Source organism: Trichoderma reesei (assembly GCF_000167675.1).
Source record: "Trichoderma reesei QM6a unplaced genomic scaffold TRIREscaffold_7, whole genome shotgun sequence".
NCBI lineage: Eukaryota > Fungi > Ascomycota > Sordariomycetes > Hypocreales > Hypocreaceae > Trichoderma > Trichoderma reesei.
This window is the reverse complement of record NW_006711154.1, coordinates 678,831-696,908: the sequence shown is the minus strand read 5'-3', so window position 1 is coordinate 696,908 and position 18,078 is coordinate 678,831. Positions and strand designations below refer to the sequence as shown.

The window sequence follows — 18,078 nt, the reverse complement described above, 5'->3', positions numbered from 1 at the left end:
AGGCCCTTGGACTGCAGTCTCGACTGAGCAAAATGGCGAGCATAGAAGAGCATGAGGGAACACAAGAACAGCACGACCACTAAGGGATCATTATGAGGGTTGCTCTCCATGTAACGCCACCTGCAAGCTGGCAGCAAGTTGTTGCAACCCTCTACAATAAGCTTCATTCAGCCTCGCTCAGCCCAAGCCTTGGCCGCGATCCAGCATCAAGCTAACTATGTGATTCAAATTGCGATAGTTCGCTCATCTCTCATCTCTAGCTCTCCCGCTGTCTACATATATTCACAAGCGCCAGCCATGGGTGCAACCGTGCTCATAGAAGGTGTTGGCTTCAAGTGAAACACCGAGGAGCTCTCCGCAACTCATATCAAACAGCGATACACTGAACGCCATGGCCACGGCAATGCGAGCCTGGACATTTTCCCGCCGCGGCTCACCCTCAGATGTCCTATCCCTCGACTCATCCCGGCCCTTTCCAGCGTTTCCCCCTCAAGCTGCTCACCCCGAAGAATGGGTCCTGCTCAAGGTCGCTTTTGCAGGCCTCAACGTCGGCGCCATCTTCCAAATGACTCTCATACCAGCATTTCTCCGCAGCAAGACATGCGTACCGGAAATGGACCTGTCGGGCATCGTCCAAGACGTATGGCATCCCCACGCTGAAAACAACAACAAGGGCCAAGATGTCAACACAAACGTCAACACCCAGACTCGCTTCCGCAAAGGCGACAAAGTCATGGCTATGCTCCCCGCCAGCCACACCCTGCCCACCGGAACCGGTGCCCTGGCCGAATACATCGCCATCCCAGCCCGGTTCGCCGTCCACAAGCCCGCCTCGGTGCCCTTGGCCGACGCAGCGGGCTGTCTTCTAACCGGCATGACGGCACACCAGCTCGTCGTCGAGTCCGGCATCAGGCCCGGCCACCGCGTCCTCGTCAACGCGGCCAGCGGCGGCATCGGCACCATGGTCGTGCAAATGGCCCGCCGGGTCGTCGGTCCCGAGGGCCTCGTCGTGGGCATCTGCAGCGGTAGAAACGCCCGCATGGTCAAAGGCCTCGGAGCCGACAAAGTCATCGACTACACCCAGCACCAGCATCCGCATACTAACAACAACAACAACAATAACAACCTCCCCGCCCACCTCGCCAGCCTCTTCCACGCCCACCCCTTCGACGCCATCATCGACACCCTCGGCCACCAGTCCCTCTACCTCGGCTCACCAAACTATCTCGTCTCCTCAGGCACATACTCCTCCGTCGGCATCAAGCCCCCCGACTTCTCCATTCCCAACTTCCTCCGCGCCGTCTACCAGATGAAGCTCAACGAGTGGTGGCCCGTAAGTCGCATGCTCGGCGGCGCAGGGCGTCCCTGGCGGGGCGTGTCCATGATGGAGCCGTCGCTCGAGGACCGCCAGCGCATCGCCGACATGCTGGGCCAAGGCCACGTCCGCGTCGTCAGGGACAGCATCTGGCGCTTCGAGGATGCCAGGGAGGCGTATGCGAGGCTAGGCGGGCTGCATGCGAGCGGCAAGGTCTTGGTGAGGGTGGATGAGAGCGTGGGTGATGATGATGAGTGCTGAGAAATGCGGTTCGTGTTCGTGTTCGTGTTGTGCGGACATCGTATCGCCGTCATTGAACAGCTGTGAGATATCAAGGCACTCATTCACCGCTGTTGCTCTTACAGGTAAAGGTAGCCGGATAGATCATGATGGCTTAACCCTTGTCGTTGTAATCCTGAAATGTAACCAAATATTCTACCAGAACAAAGTACCAAGTTAATCATGCTCTCATATCTCATGTCATCGTCCATCACAGCCTTCCATTCGTGCCCAAAACATACGCTCAGCCATGAATCTGCCCAAAGAAGAAAAATCGCTATGCCAACAGTCCCAACAGCATTCTACGCTCAAAGTCGCGGAATTGAATATAGAAAGGAGATTCTCATCTCAACTCTCTATCGTATTGATCACCACCACCCCCTCTCTTCCATCCACGGAGCTTCCGCCTCACCTCCTCGTATCCACAGCCTCAAGCGGATTCTCCCTCTCTTCCGCCGGCGGCGTAAATCTCGGCGGTCGATAGTCGTCATGGCTCACCCTCACCGACCTTCTCTGCCCCAGGTCCCCCGAGGTGCCCCTCAGAACCTCGCTCACGGGTTGTGCCGAAGGACCCAGACTTGATTCTGCTCCCCCATCATGGTCAGCCAACAGCGTAGCGCCTTCTTCCCTCTGAGCATTTCGCAGTCCCAATTCCTCTAGTTCGATGCCCTGTGAACCTGTACGCCCAGCTTCCAGGTCTGCAGCACCATCAGCAGCGTATTTCTTCAGAATCTCCTTTGCATTGGCGTCCTTCTCTATGCGCTGCATCAGATCTTGCTCAGTAGGCCAGTACACCCGACGGATAGCCTGCACGGCCAACTCCATTGTGATGGGTGTAACTATCCCAAGGAGAAGCGTTGTCCACCAAGAGAGTCGAGGCCCAAAGTTTTGTATAAAGTCGTCTCTAACTACTATTGGACCGACTGTTGGCTGATACACGGCAGAGATGACGAGGTTCCAAATGAACCACCCCGCGAGTTCAATGGCAAGGCCAAGAAGCGGGATCCAAGTTTTGCTGTGAAACTCCAGTACCCTAGAAGAGGTGGTCTATGTTAGATGCATGTTCCCCATTCCCTGACACATAGAGGAAATAGAGAATGTCCTCGTGGTGGGGTTCACTTACAGCAGCTTCACGTTGATGAAGATGACACCAACGCTGAAGCATATCGTCCCCATCGCATAGAGCCCGTTGTCTTCAGTGAAGAGAATCTCGTCAAACGCCTCCAGCACAAAGTAAAACACCACCACGCTTTCCGCAACAGCCATGACCATCCAGCCCAGGTACTGCAGCAAGTTGAACCCCTTCCTCTGCTGCCCAAAGGTATACAGCTCCGGCACCGAAAGCAACGTCGCCGGCCGCAAGTCCTTGTCAAAGATCCCCAGCAAAATCACCGGCAGTGAAGTAAACGCGCCGTTGAAAAGCGTGAGGCTCCATGACTCGTAGAGAGACGTGCCTGTGTAGCCGTTGAGCCGCTGAAACTGCGCCTGTATAAGGTAGAAGAAGGTCTCCTTCCAAAACGTGGCCAAGACATACTTGCCCGTTCGAATGTAATTCCATCGACCATGTACAAACAGCAGTTTCTGGAGGAACCTGAACTGTGCAATGGAATAGTCGGCTATCCTCGCTGCTTGAAGGCCTTCGCGGCCAGAGATGCCAATGCCCACGTGCGACGCCTGAATCATGCCAATGTCGTTGGCGCCGTCTCCAACAGCCAGAGTCATGCTTTTGGGAACAAACTGCCTTATAGACTTGACTAGGTTTGCCTTTTGCGCGGGCGATGCTCTGCAGCAGATGACAGAGTCAATTCTTACGACCAGGTCGTAGAACAGGGCAGCAAGTTCTTCATCAGCATCAATCTCAGCCAGCGTCTGTCCGTCCACAACCACAACAGAGTGAGGCACCATTCCCCGCGCAACCTCGTTCAGCGTCGTCATCAGAGTATCTTGTAGCTTACGCTTGGAGGCATCCAAGATATATATCTCGGAGAAGGGCTTGCAGACTCGCGCCGAATGCCCAATATTGATAGCAGTCTCCCTCTTATCACCAGTGAGCATCCACACCTTGACGTTTGCACGCCTCAGCTTGTCGATCGTCTCCGGGACCCCGTCCTGGAGCTTGTCTTCTATAGCTGTGGCACCAGCAAGCTCGAATTGCTCTTCAATTTGCTCAGCTGTTGTTTCGATGCGCTCTTGGCGGTCAACTAGGCTCGTCTCCGCCTCCTTATATGCGGTTTTCCACTCTGCATAGGCTTCCTCGTCAATGTATCGGTAGGCGTACAACAGAGTACGAAGGCCCTCGGCAGCAAAGTCATCCACATGCTGGAAGCATCTCTCAAAGATCGCCGCCTCATCCGCAGCCACTGATTCGTCTATCCTTTCGTCGTCTTCCCCAGCGTAATCCCTTTGGTCGTACGACGGCATGTGACCCAAGCTTTTTCTAGGGCCTCGTTGTGCGTCTGTCGATGTCCTGGGGGACACTATTTCCTCTGTATTTCGCCTGTGCAGCCACGAGGCCACCCCTTCTGCCTGGGGGAGCTGGTTGAGGTCCGTGGAACGCCTAAAGTTGATGCTGTTTCTCAAGCCTTCAAGTCCAGCCGTCGTCGATACGCTCCGTGCCAGTCTGAAGCTATTGTTTTGTGAGCCTCTCCTGCTAATCTGAGAGCTCATACGCTTGATAGCCTTGTCCTGCTCGAATGTCTTCTTCACACTGGCCCTTCGAGAAGCATCTTTCGCCTTTGACTCAGCCACTTGACGAAGCTTTAGGCGCGCCATGATAACATTGTCTGCGCCTTTGCAAAAGACGCAGATCCGGTTGTCAGGCATGCGAACGATGATGGACATTCGCTTCCTTTTGCTACTGAAATCGATCACATCCAGCGCTTGGTAAGTTTCTGTTTGCAGGACTCCATCTGCATCCTGCGTCTGCAGCCTAATGGACTGAGCCGGTCGGTCAATAAGGATATAGCCCAAATCTCGTGCCGCCTCGACCAGGGCCAGCTCATCCGGGGATGCGGCCTGATACTCGATTTCTCCGACATCGTTGGTCTCGGGTAAGCAGGTATGGCAGAGAGCTATGCAGAGCAGGAACTGCTTAGCCTTCTGGGAAAATGGGGTGTTGGGCCGACGACGGATATACTCGAGCAACTCCTCGGTTCTCACGTATGAAGCTTCATCAGACGATTTTGCCCCGGGTTTCTTTTGTAGATGAGAAGTAGTCGAAGAATGCCTGGAGGGTCCAAGAGCTGCCGTCTCGTAGTTGTCACCCTCAGCCTGTGTTGATGCCATCATCGGGTGTGTAGTCGAAATAGGCTGCTTTCCTTTTCCGTAGTCGCTTCTGTTCGGGGTAGCCGCCTCGTCCTCTTGGGCGTCCATGTTGTGGAGGCATGCGACGCCGGCAACGCTCATTTTCCGAAAACGCATCAGGTTCTCTGTCAGCGTCCCTGTCTTGTCGGAAAACACATAGCTGACCTGGCCAAGATTCTCCAAGATGGTCGTAGTGTTGGCCACCATGGGAGTGTCCGTGACTGGGTCGTACATGTCCACATCCTGCAGCAAGAAGAGCTGGCCAATCTTGATTACCTCCAAGCTGATGTACAGGGACAACGGGATCAGGGTGTTGAACATGATGAGGAACCCAAAGAAAATCTGCTTGAACGGTACGCTTCCGTCATAGACACCGCTGCGGACGAGGTAAAATGAACTGTCCTCTGTCTTGCTCTGCCAGGTGTAGTATCCGATGGTGAATCCAACGGCAAGGGAGACAACGATTGTGATTTGGAAAAGGACCATCTTGTTGATTGTAGATTGCATGGCTGGCTTCTTTGCGTGGACATTTTTGCTCGCATTTATGCGGATCTTGCATTCTTCTCCCGAATTAATCACCAGTCCAATGGCCATCGTGGTGTTTCGCAGCGTAGATCCTCGATAGACAACATTGTTCATCGACAAGGGCAAGGTCCCTTCGCCATTAACAGTGACCCTTCCGTTATAGCTGTATAGATCGAGATTGGGGTCCTCGGATACCACGGTGGCCTGGATTGATCGGAGCCCCTCGACGGTTCCGCATCTCTCTGCGAGGAGAGGGCAGGCTTGCTTGGCTTTGAGATTGGTTTCGCCGTCCAAGGCCATTGTCTCGATGTAAGCAACGCCGTTTGGCCCCGTAGCATGAAGCACCACTATGTCTGCAGGCACCGGCTCATCGCGACGGAGACGCACGATATCTCCAACCTCTACGTGCTGCCATTGGACATTCATCCAATCGTTCGTCTCGTCCAGATTGGCAAGGGCCCCCTCTTGAACATCCTGCACGATGATGTCCTCGTCATCCCCTCTGGGCCTCTTCCTACCGCTTCTCCGCCTTCTCCTCAGGGCATTTCTCCATCCAGACATGCGAGGCCTCTCTCTCCCTTCTCTCACGCCGTGTGCCAAGACCCACGTCATGCTGCGATTTTCTGACTTGTCGAGCTGATATCGCCTGTAGTCGTCGTATCCTTCCTTGGCCATGCTGAAGGCGACAAAGCCAGCAAGCGGAGCAATGGTCGTCCATCTGCCGACCGTGCTCAGGCCAGGAATTGCCTGAATTATGCCCATCACAAGAAGATAAAAGTTGCCCAGCTTACTGAACTGGAAAACCAGCTGCTTCGGTATGAAGTCGTATACTGTATAGCGACTGGAGCGAATGAAGTTGCTGATATAAGGCTTGTTGCTGCGTTCGTCTATCAGGCCGCCCGAACCAACACCCTTTGGATTGAGAGGGATATGTCGCCCATCTTTGGAGGGTAGAAGCGGTTTGCGACGAAGGATAGTCTCCATGACGATCTTTTGAAAGACATTCTCAGCAGTCGCTGCGGCGCGATCTTTCCACTCAGAGCTGAGCAGCCAGTGCCTCTTCTTCCCCTTCCCCTTGGCGGCCCTATTCCGCCCGAATTCCCTAACAGCGCGGGTCGAGGAGGGTTTATCGGGTGTCGGTGCAGAAGACAGCAGTCCCTCACTCAGAGACCTGTCTTGAGCCATGTTCGATTCGGATGGACCCTGGGTTGAGATCAGATGCTCTTGAAATCGCGGCCTCGATATCGGCCCTGCCTGGAGTCTCTTTGGCTCCTGCGTCATGCTATGAGGCACAATGGGCTCTGTGTGGGAGCGTCTGGGGCCAGCGACTCTAGGCGGAATGCCCTCGGCTGACAACAAAGCGCTGGAATCAGCCCCATCCCGACAGCTTTCCGTCACTACGCTGCCCTGCTGAGTCTCGATGGTTTCTGCATGGCTGCTGTCGCCTGGTGGAGGCGGCTGATCCCGAGAATGTTGCATCGTGATGGTTTAGCGCTGACAGCCAGTCGTCGGAAGGAGGACGGCAGCGAAACCGTCTCTCAGCATCGAAGTTGAAGGAAACGCATATCACAAGAGATGCCGGATAAGATATTAGTTATAAGAGGACATAGACGGCTGGATGTGTGAAGCAGAAAGAATCAAAAACGAAGGGGAAGAGGATGTTCAACATTCTGGCTGGTGGGTTGGGCACAAGCCTCGCATCCATGCAGCCAGAAGGCTCGACCGACTTGGCAAGACGTCACACCTGCAGTGAGCGGCTTCAAAATGTCCGATCGATGCCTTCAAGCGCCTTGCCTTTCCATGAGGTACACCAAGGTGAACTTGGCCTGTCAGCCACCGCCAGTACCATTGGAAAGAACCCTGCGCATCTCCAGCATGTAGATAAATCGTGTTGCATCAACTTCCAGAGGTTTTGCTGCAGCGCTTCTTCACCAAGGATGCTAAAAATACTCCAGCTCGTTGACAAAATACATGCGGACTTCCGCCTGCTCTCTGATTCGGCGCCTGCAGACGGGCCACGGCTTACATGACGCACCCGCATTACGAGGCCCAAGAGGCTTTGCTTCCAGTCCCTGCCAAAATACTACCAGCAGATACGACTACATGTCCTGCCACTGGAGGTACCCATATACATACCTACTAGGTATGTATGTACCATCACAGCCTGGGATCTGGGTCTAGTCGCGATTCATGACGGTTCAAGCTTCGATTTGAAAATGCGGAGACCCCACGGAATTCTCTACACCTGCTTATTCCACCAAGCCTTCCTCACCTTGGGCAGGCTAAGATTGAAAAGTCTGTCACATGGCTGAGTGATAAGAAGGGGGAATGCCATGGAATCAGTCAACTTGGCAGCTGTAATCATCAAGGTAACACAACCGTTGCTCGTGAATAGAGTCATACCAGACCTTGTTGCTCCTCGTAAAGGAGGTAACAATACGTCAGGTGTTTACCAGACATCTCTAAACCCTGTGTACCACAGAGATCACGGCGTCAATGTCATACATCCATCAGCTCTCAGCCACTGCCACTGATCCTCAATCGCGTCCATCAAGCAGTGTTACCCTCCTGGTGGTGGCGAAGCGCATCCACGGGTCGCTTGAGTAACACAAGGGCGAGTCATATCGTGAGAATCCCAAGATTCTTTCTGCGACAGTTCCAGGGACAGAGTAACACCCACAGCATACACATGTCGAAGCACAACAAGCCAGCATCAAAGGTCTGAACGTCAAGAAAGTACTATTGCAAAGCTCACAGTTGGCACCTCAGTCATGCGATGCCAACTTCTAGTAACTCTACAGTTACCCGGATACTTGAAAGAGTGCGATGCTTCTCCCTCGCCATCGACTTTGAGGAGATCTTTGCCTCCTCCTTTCTCAGACACCCCACCACACCACTATACTTTTAAACAAGTCTCCCACCTCTTACACCATATATCCCTATGACATCTCGGATTTTCCATCAAAAAGCCAAGAAGCCAGAAAACAAAAACAAGCAAGGGAAGACACCACCTGGCAAGGATCACCACCTCCGGGGCTGCGACCCATATCAGGGTAGGTATGAAAGTACAATGAAAGAAAAGACAACTCCCCTAGCTGATGATTTGCGCCCAGAAGAAAATTAGGTAGGCTCCGTCGATTGCGACATGGCTGTGTGTAGCCCAGGCAGTTACGCATCGGCTGGCCGAAAGACGAGGCGGACAATAGGCAACAACGAAGAAAAAGGAGAATGAAGAAGCAGACAATGGAGTAGATGGATGCGGTACATCCAACGACTGATTTCACCAAGCAGACAAGAGATAAATGCGCGGGCAGTAGATGAACAAAAGAATATGGCTGAGCAAAATCTCCACGCGCAAAAATAACTCGTACGATCGCTGTACCGGACATGCATGACCGATGTTAAAGAATGGTACCGTCATGCAGAATCGTCATGGCCGCATTTGTGATGGCATGTAAGGAGCTCAAGCCAAGCGTATTAGGCTGCTGTTGGCAGCTAACCAAAATGAAAAAGAAAACGAAGGGGAGAGGAATATGTGGCAGAAATGGATGCGACGCGAGATGAGGTCCAAGATGGCTTGTAACCGAGATATCATGTAGGTCCCAATGGTAAAAGTTCACCCAAGAACGCCCTCCCGCTGTAATGATGATTCCAAACAACACCATGGGCACCGAAACGGCCAAAAGAAGCACGCAGCCAGAAACGTCACCGAGTATCGTTGTCACATCATCGATGCATCGTCTCCGGCGACAAGCTGGCTGGATCAACGGCGTCAAAGTGCACCAGCTGGTCCATATCGATGTCGGCTTGGGAGTGCTGCACATAGCTCCCAGGCGAATGCTCGTGCAGTGGCATATTAATGGAGTGCTTAGAGTACATCTCGTTCAGGCTAGCGCCGTCATCCGACACAGCACACGAGCCATCCTGACCCATGTACATTTCCGAGGATCCAGGACGACCCATCATCGACATGGGAGGCGAATGCTCGACAATCGACGGCTCGGTAGGGCCGTTGAAGGGGAGCGGAGAGATGGCTGTGGGCATGTTGGCTTCAGCGCTGACCATGGGCGACAAGAACGCGTTACCATAGGGAGTGCTGTAGTTTGACGGCGCCAGGGGAGCGGTCTCAGGGCCAGGAGGGAAAAAGCCTGGGCTTGGAGGGAACTCGGAAGGCGAAGCAGTCGTGGCTGACATGGGGTATTGCCGCATGTCCAGGCCGAAGCCCGCCTGCGTGTCAATCCTCAGATTGTGTGCCACGTTTGGCTGCTGCGGCACTGGCGCGTAAATGTTGGGGTTGTGCTGCGTAGCCATCTCCCCAGGGGGCTGGATGTAGAAGGATGGCATCGGCTGGTTCTGGAACATGGCAAAATCAATGGGGCCGGGAACCGAGCGACTACGCTGTCGCTTGTGGCCCTGGGGACGCATGCCGGCCGCAGAGTGCATGTTGGCCATTTGCCATTGCTGCTGAGCCATGGCCATGGGTGGCGCGCCGAAGCTGGGCTGCGACGATGGTCGAGCTGTGGGAGACACTGGCGCCGAAGCAGAGATGGCATGGGGGTCGGCATACGCGTGAACCTGTCGGATGCTGTGGGGATTGTGGCGGTTCATGAACGATTCCAGAGAGACGAGCTTGGCCAGCTGGTTGGCCAGCACCTTGGGATTGCCGCCCAGATGATGCAGCAAGCACTGCGAGGCCTGTTGATCCTCGGTAAAGTCACTGACGTAGTCAAAGCCCGTGGTCGACGAGGTCGCATCCATCATGAAGTAAGGCGGCTGGTTGAGCTCAATGAAGATGCCCGCCAACTTATTCATGTCATTGTCCGCGTTCTCCAGCCAGATGTTCTTGATGTGGGAGAAGGGATACTCGATCTTGTACCCGGCCTGCTCGTTGTTAATGTAGTAGGTCATGGTGCACTTGTCCGGTGAGTAGAAGATGATGAGATCCATGGTGTTCTGTCCGACTCGCGTCCATTTGCCGATGCTCAGCGAGCGACAAGTCAGATGATGAATTACTAGACAAAGGTCAGTACTTTGCGCGCCCGGGAGGTACTATAGGTAGGTACTGCAATGAGACTCGGGGAGACGTACAAACTTTGCCCTGCGCGCTCTGGTCGCCGCCAAACAGCATGTTGCCGCCACCAAAGGGGAGGAGGCCTGTGCGTCCCATATAGCTGCCAGCAAAGCCTTTACCGGATTCCATTGCCTGCATCGCGAGGTATTGTCGCATTGACTCGGGGATCGAATCAATGTCTTCGCCGGTCTCGAGGCTCTTCTTGGCCAGCATCTTGATCTTGGCTCGCCTATGACAAATGTCAGCCCCTGAATCGCCCACGCTGATACCATTGATTGTTAAGTAGGTACCTGTTCTGGAACCAAATCTGAACAGAGCGCTCCGTCATGTTGATCTCCTCGGCTATTCTGTCGCGGACACTGGCTGTGGGAGTCGGGTTCTTGTTGAATTCCATCTCCAGAGTCGTCAGTTGGTCCTGGGTAGCCCTCTGCCGCTTCTGGTTCTTCTGCTGTTGCGTGAGGGTGCTCTTGCGCGGTGGGCGGCGCGAAGCATTGGCTTGGCCATTGACACTGGTAGGGGAAGGAAGGGGCCTTGTGGCAGAACCTGGAGTACCGTCTGAGGATGCTGTCGCGGATTGGTGAATGGCAGATCCAGTTGGGCTGGGAGCGGTTGGCGTGCCCACTGTCGCCGTCAGAGCCAGCGGCTGCTCGATCTCCGTAGCCATGGCGATTGAGTACGCGTCAAGGTCGAATGTCGTTTGTAGTCGATTGTCGTGTGGTGATTTCGAATGAGATGTTTGCTTAGGATGAGCCCTAGACTCAGGTAGTTGCTTCCAATTAGACGAGGTGTAGCAACACGATTGCCAGACTCTCTCTCGAGGAAGTCAGGGCTGAGGAGCGGTGGACTCGAGAAGAATGAGCGTGAAGGAAGCGGCGGCGATGAGCGCTCGTCGAATTCGTTTGGAAGTAGGTACAGGTGCTTGGTGATTGATGATTCAACTAAGGTAAGGTAGGCAAGGACAGGGAGTATAACCAAGAGAGAGAACGGCGTCGAGTTCCAGAAAGAAAAGAATGGTGTCTGGGACCCTTGCAAGGAACAATGGCGAGGTCGAATGGAAATAGCGGAGTCTACCCAGCAACAATTGACAGGCCTTTGGGATATGAAGCCGAAAGAATGGAATGGTCCCGGAAAGAGTGACGGGAACCGAAATGGCCGAAGATTAAGAGAGTGACGTGAAGAAAGAAAAAGCACACGAGAAAGGGAAAAAAGGAGGAGACAATGGCCGCGAGGATGGCGATGGGGGAGACGGAGGAGAGAAACGGGGGACAGGAGGCGGAGGGAAGAAAAAGGCGAGCGGCGGTGGGTTGGGGGGAGGGGAGGGGGGTCCCCTGGCGGCCTGGGGGCACACGCTGGGCGCTGCCAGTGGTTGAGCCCAGTGGGAGCCAGTGGGAGTGGCTCGCTGGCAGCGGGTGGTGAGTGGTGAGGTGGGCTTGGAGGGATCGCAGCCGCCTTGGGTTGCTAGTGGCTGCAGGCGCTCAACCTACCTACCTAGGTACCTCCATAGGTCAGGTACCAGACGGGCTTGTGGCTGGGGCTTTACCGTCCACGGGTCCCTTTACGAGTAGGTACATGCATGCAGTCGGGTCCAGTCCCTCTGCAGCACAGGACAGCAGGGCAAACAAGGCCTCCATCGGGCCAGGTACGAGGTACAGACATGCAGACATGCACAGGATTTGACGTGCAGGCAACGTACAGGCTGCCGGCTGGGAACCTCTTGGGTACTTGCTGGATGGATGCCTTTGGGGGGCGTACTGGGCACGATGGAAGAGGGTGCGTGAGGGCAGCAACAGACACGGGGAAGTACCGCCAAGGTATTGCGTCGGCAGGCTGTACTCGGAGGCGTGGCCAGGCGCAAGGAACAGGGGACAAGAGCCAGGAACGGCAACAGGAACAGGAACAGAGAGGAACAGGATGCGCTAGGAGGGTGCTAGCCAACAGTCCCGCCCACACTACCGTAGTGCTCGCACTGTACGTCCGCCCTCGTACAGGTACTGGTCCGGGCCCTGCATCCGCTGGTCAACGCTGCTGGTCAGAGCTTTTGCCTGCTCAGGACATCCGTTGGCGCCAGGGGACTGAGGAGGGGGTACTGGCGGGGAACAAGAGCCTCGCGGCCGGCCAGCGGCGTCATCGTGTCAAGTCCAGGTCGCGCGCAGGTATTCGCCTGTCCCGTTCCTCTGGCCAGACTCGGACCTGGACTGGCCGCTCCAATCGAGCCCTGTCGCCTCTGCCTGTCAACCCTGGCCAGCCCGCTAGTAGCTGCAGCATTCGCACAATCCGGCGGCAGAATCGGTTCTCGACGCAGCAGCGCTAGCACCTGCACCCGGTAGGCACCTGCAGGTACAGTGCGGACACAGTACGGGGAGAGGTCCACGGGTGCTCTGGTTGGCCGCGGGTTCGCGCTCCCAGGACTCGAGAGGCGAGAGCTGCAGGTACTACGAGTATCACAGGCTCGCCTGCTTCGGCACTCCGTGCAGACACGCGCAGCATGCAGGTACCAGACCCAGGCGGGCTCGTTATCGTGTCGTGTCGCGTCGTGTTCTGTCCTGTCCTGTCGTACCGTGGCGATGGAGGGTGGGTGATATGCTGCGCCCAGAAACTGCGAGCACTTGTGAGGACCTACCGCACCATGAATAGGTACTGTACAGATGCCATGAATGCCCCAGTACTGTAGGGCTCCAGGTTGATGACCTCGGAATTGACCATTGAGTGCTGACATGGTCAAGATACCTACTAGTAGGTAGGTACTAGGTAGGCACATGGGGAGCTGCTAACCTGAAGCGAGTGAGCAGTTGTAATAGTGACAAGTTCCAAGATTGGTCTGCCCAGGTACGAACGGAGCGTCTCTGACCTCCTCTTGCCTCCTCTTACACGTGCCTCCAACGGCAAGAGCAACTGAACCTGCAGCGATGAAACTCCCGGCGTGTACGAGTACAGTACCCTCGTACCAGGAGGGACGCTGTCCTGCTCATCCTCGTCCGCATCCTCTGCAACAACAGGCCATCCACGTTGAGCCGTTCGAGGCGATCGGCTGTTCTTCAGGCGCTTTCTCGTGCCGCAGACAACGGTCGCCGCTCTTCTTTTTCCTCTTTTGCTTGACATCGGCGACCACAGACGCTCACAATGCTCCGGACAGCTGCCAGCAGCGGCCATGGATATGTAGATGGCTCGACTGAGCGGGCGTCTGCTCATGATTCACGGCGCCAGCCGGTCTGCTCCATCCAGCTTGCCCCCCAACCACTACGAGTACGTGCGAGCATGCAGGTACCGCCCTTGGCCTCCTCCAGGCCACGCAGCAACCCGGAACGAGCCCTTGTATGCACGAGGACTGCTGTCGAGGAGCCGCTAGCGGCAATGGCAGGCGACAAGGTTACCGAACCGAGCTGATGAGGTCCTCGACAGGAGTGAAGGTAGGTGGAAAACGGAGAGCGCCTGCTGAAAGCTTCGCTTGATCTATTCCCGACATGTACAGGATATGCACAGATGCTAACCCGACGTCGTACAAGTACGAATGGCGTGAGCAGGCCTCGCAGCGTCTCGATGGCACGTCAGCCAAGGCCTCCTCAGTCGGAGCGAGAGTTGTTGCTCTCCGGTTGAACTGAGAGACCTTGAATGATGTGTACTCGTATCTTCAAGGGGCTGAGCCGCCCTTGGGTATTCAGCACGCCAAACGGAACAGCTTGACGCCACACAACCGGCCGTTATCTGACGCCCATCAGTCGACAGAGCTGTGAGAAGCACTTGTACGATATTCCGGGTGTTATCATCCTGTCACAGTCCGCGAGAGGTAAGCCTATGAGTGTGCGTGGTCTTACTCGCACGTTGTGCCGGCTTGTGGTCCCAGGTCGATCTGATGCCCCACTGGCCGGCCTCCATGTCCTGTCTTGTCCCCTATCCTTCTCTTCCCCTTTTGTCGCCGGCGACGCCAGAATCCTACGCAACAAGCGCGTTGACCCAAGGGCGAGGTTGCGTTCCTTGGACAAGACAACGGACCGCCGTTGATGGTTGCATGCATAGCATGGATGGTTCCCTCTGTGATCTCCTGTGCCAATCAGCCTTGGTATCTGGCCTCAAGGCTTCCCAGACCAGACATTTATCCGCTGCGTCAAGTAGGCGAGAAGGCGAGAAACAACGAAAGGGCATCGCGGAGACCAGCGTCATTACTGCTTCTTCTTGTGCTCGCAGCTCTAGCGGTCTAGCCCCCCGGAGATCATCACCTGTGAGCCTCGCTTGACCCATCGCCCCCACAGCCTGAACACCGGCCGACTCAGACTTCGACAAGAGGGCGTCCATCCGGGATAACCCAAAGCCACGAGGACGTACTGTATGTATTATTACTACTCTGAGCCCTTCCGTATCTTGCCGTGGTACGGAGGAGCACCACGCTCGTACCAGCGAACCCAGGCCAGCAGGTGGCACCGCATGTACTACAACCACAAGCACCACTACTGGTAGACGAGGACGGGACACAAGCACGCACAGACGGACTTGTCTTCGCGGCACTTGGTCCAGCGACTGACAGGAATCTGATGTTTGCGGGTAAGGTCTCAATAAGTCATCCAAGCCCTGCGCGCCACCAATGATTCGTTGTTCGAGTTGCATCACGAGATTCTAGCGCCTGGTAGGCAATCAGTCCTCCCGTCCGCTTGGTCTAGCAGCCCATATGCCATCTTGTACAACCTCTGTGGCTCGAGCTGGTCGCTCCCTGCAAGGGACGAGACAGTAACGGACCGATGAACTCGGCCTCTGCCTGGCCAATGCAGCGCCATTACTTGTGTTCGAGTGTTGCTTGCAAGTCCAGACGCCTAGGAGCAATGGTGGAACTGCTAGCCGCGCCGTACGAGTAGGAACATTTCGTACAAGACGCACGCAGATGGATGAAGTCCTAGCTTGAACCCCATACTAGTACCGCACTTATCAACTAACGCATGCATGGCACTACTCGCACATGCTTGTAAGTACGTCTGTGCAAAGAGTTTGTCCGCCATGTCCGACGCGGCTCGATTCAACGCATCCAGCTAACAAGCCAGAATGTACCAGGTAGGTATTTATCAATGACTGTCAACCGACCGATAGCTGGTGACATCATATGGAGGGTATGATGTGAGCGGCGAAGGTGGCTCACTCCCAGACTCTTGGTCTGAGACGAGCCAGTTGACAATCTGCTACTGCCTCATGCGTGCGAAACGCGCCCAAATAGCACGACAATTCGTCTTCATCCATACCACAACGGCAAACCCCAACGATTCACATCACAACGGCGTTGGTCTTGACGCAAGACCACATGATCCGTGCTCTCTTGTTGTCCGTCAAGGAGTAGTAGTCGTGCTTCTTACGAAGGGCATGATGAAACGACGACTACCAGTCCACTACGAGTTGCTGTGGAAGACAGTTCACGGAGGACGACGGGCATATCTGCGGCCAACTGTTGTTACTGCAGAGGAGCGCGATGTGACAATGGCGCGAATCGCATCGAACATGCAGTGTGCCCCTTTTGACCACATGCATCCAGGGCCCTGCCAGTCGGCTCCAGCAACGTCAGGCGAGGGGCCGGCCACTGGGGAAACCCTCAAAACAGAGGCGCTCCCCTTTTCGAAACACGTCCACTTCGCTTCCCTTTCGCCGCCGATGATCGCGGCAGGACGGAATCGAGTGTGGCAGGCATTCCGGCTGCCAAGCGTGGAGTAGCACCAGCACGGAGCACCAGGTTCATCGTCCTCTTATTGCCGGTCTACAAAATACTACGGCCTCCAGTGGCATCATCCACGACCGACACCCTACTCGCGAGCTGCAAGCACGGAGTAGTGCTAGTCATCAGTGGCACCATCTCTCCTGGCTGGTGTGAGAGATGACAAGACTCGACGGCAAGACCGCAGAAGAGGGCCAGGATGTCCCGTCTCCCTATCGCAGAGGTGTTCAGGGTGGCAGCAGGGTCGAAGGTCTACGGGGATTCAGTTGACGATGCGTGATCGATGAGATGCACGTGGTGGCGAATCCTCTGAGCAGGCTCCCCATCAAGTGAAGCCTGCAATGAGTATTACATACAATTGGCAAGCTTCGGAAGAAAAAGGTAGCATCGCCGTCGAATACGATGGACCAAAGGCTATGTTGTCTTGGGCGCACAGTACAGGGCACGCGCGATGCAAACACAGTGCTGCATGTCCAACCAACCCGGAGAAGCTCAGCGACGCTCCACTGCCTCCTTACCCCTGACTAGGACCGACCGGGTTGCTAGGAACCCTGTCAGTTCACTGCTTTGGCGTTGCTCAGCGCCAGCCACGGCCAACCAGTAGCCGGGAGCGCTCCGCCCAACCGCCGCAGGCTATCCGCTAGGAGGTGTTCTAAACCCAAAGGACGATAGGGAGAGATCGTTGCATCGAGGAGAGCGACGTGCTCATGCACATGCACATGCAGTGCAAGTGTTTCCTAGCAGGAACACCAGCTCCAGCGCGGCTGAGGCTCCATATGTACTATCAAGCATTCCCTGGCCTCTCCATCCTGCCTATTCCATCTGGAGGGCCATTCCGCCTCCGATCGATCCTTCACAGGCACGGCTTTCCATCTCCACTCGAATCCCAGCGGCAGCCTTCTCAAGCACAATTTGTCTTGCGGCACATCGGGGATCCCAAGAATGAAACCTTGCCGCAGTGTTGGCTTTTCGCGTGTCTTGACTGCATGCTGGGATGAGACTGGCGAATGAACACGCTCTCCATGCTATGGGAGAGCACAAGAATATTCATCGCCTTCCACCTCGTGTCTGTCCACCTCGTGTCAGATCTGTTTGTCCGGTTGGGCCCGACGAGGTCGAACCAACAAGCGGAAAGATTCACCTCAGCTTCTTCATCCTCGGGCTCTAGTAATAACCAGACTACAACACCACTGTGGAGCCCAAACAATGAGAAGGATTTCAGGTACAATCGCGAAGTACTACCCGAGCTCTGAGTACATACATAATCTGGGGGGAAGGGTTCTTTCTTTCCCCGGAAATGCTGTTGTGTCAGATGCCCCTTCGCAGGCCTTGCGGCGTGCGGCGAATTTAGCCGTCGGTCAGGCTGCCTTATGCTTGGAAGAAGGGAAGATGTTCGAAGTCTCGGAAGCGATGAGACTGTTATTGTCGCAGGATGCTTGACTTCTCTTTGCCACTTCCGGGCCCTCGCACATTCGGGTACAGTAGGGGAGCGAAAAAAAGGGTTCAAGGTATTGACCCGAGACCCGTGACTGTCGGAATGTCTGCTCAGATGTTCAAGCCCGGCTTCCGAGCCTGACAGCACGGCAAGGAATACCAAAGGGTCCTTTGGCATATCATTCGACCGTCCGAGAGCGAACCTGACGTCTTTGCTGATCATACAGACTGTCGCCGTCCTCATTGTCAGCTTGACTCGGACCTCCAGCAAACTGGATCCCGCCAGCTAGGGCCGGCTTGAGTCGCCCAGTCGGGCTTGCCAGCATTCGGATTAGGACATCAGCACTTGGAAGCGGCGGAATCCACCAAGCCCTTCTCCTCAAGTGCCAAAGGATCAACACTTTGCGCTGACTCGAGTGACGCAGCGATACTGGTAGGTGCATCGCTCATGTCTGGATGGAGTCT

General features: G+C 55.3%; 2 protein-coding genes across 2 annotated transcripts; both read right to left on the bottom strand.

The window, feature by feature from the left end:
• Positions 1-2,023: 2,023 nt before the first annotated feature.
• On the bottom strand, positions 2,024-6,457 carry TRIREDRAFT_47315 (uncharacterized protein; the record flags this gene model as incomplete). The annotated part of the gene is made up of 3 exons (XM_006964371.1): positions 2,718-6,457; positions 2,205-2,627; positions 2,024-2,087 (listed from the first exon to the last, which is right to left on the bottom strand). Coding segments are annotated over exons 1-3 (4,176 nt in total), but the record flags the coding sequence as incomplete, so codon positions are not given.
• A 2,691-nt stretch (positions 6,458-9,148) lies between these two features.
• Positions 9,149-11,675, bottom strand: TRIREDRAFT_77154 (transcription factor-like protein; the record flags this gene model as incomplete). The annotated part of the gene is made up of 3 exons (XM_006964461.1): positions 10,784-11,675; positions 10,511-10,722; positions 9,149-10,434 (listed from the first exon to the last, which is right to left on the bottom strand). Exons 1-3 carry the CDS (start codon positions 11,155-11,157, stop codon positions 9,149-9,151), a joined length of 1,872 nt encoding a protein of 623 aa, XP_006964523.1. The 5' UTR covers positions 11,158-11,675.
• Positions 11,676-18,078: the final 6,403 nt, after the last annotated feature.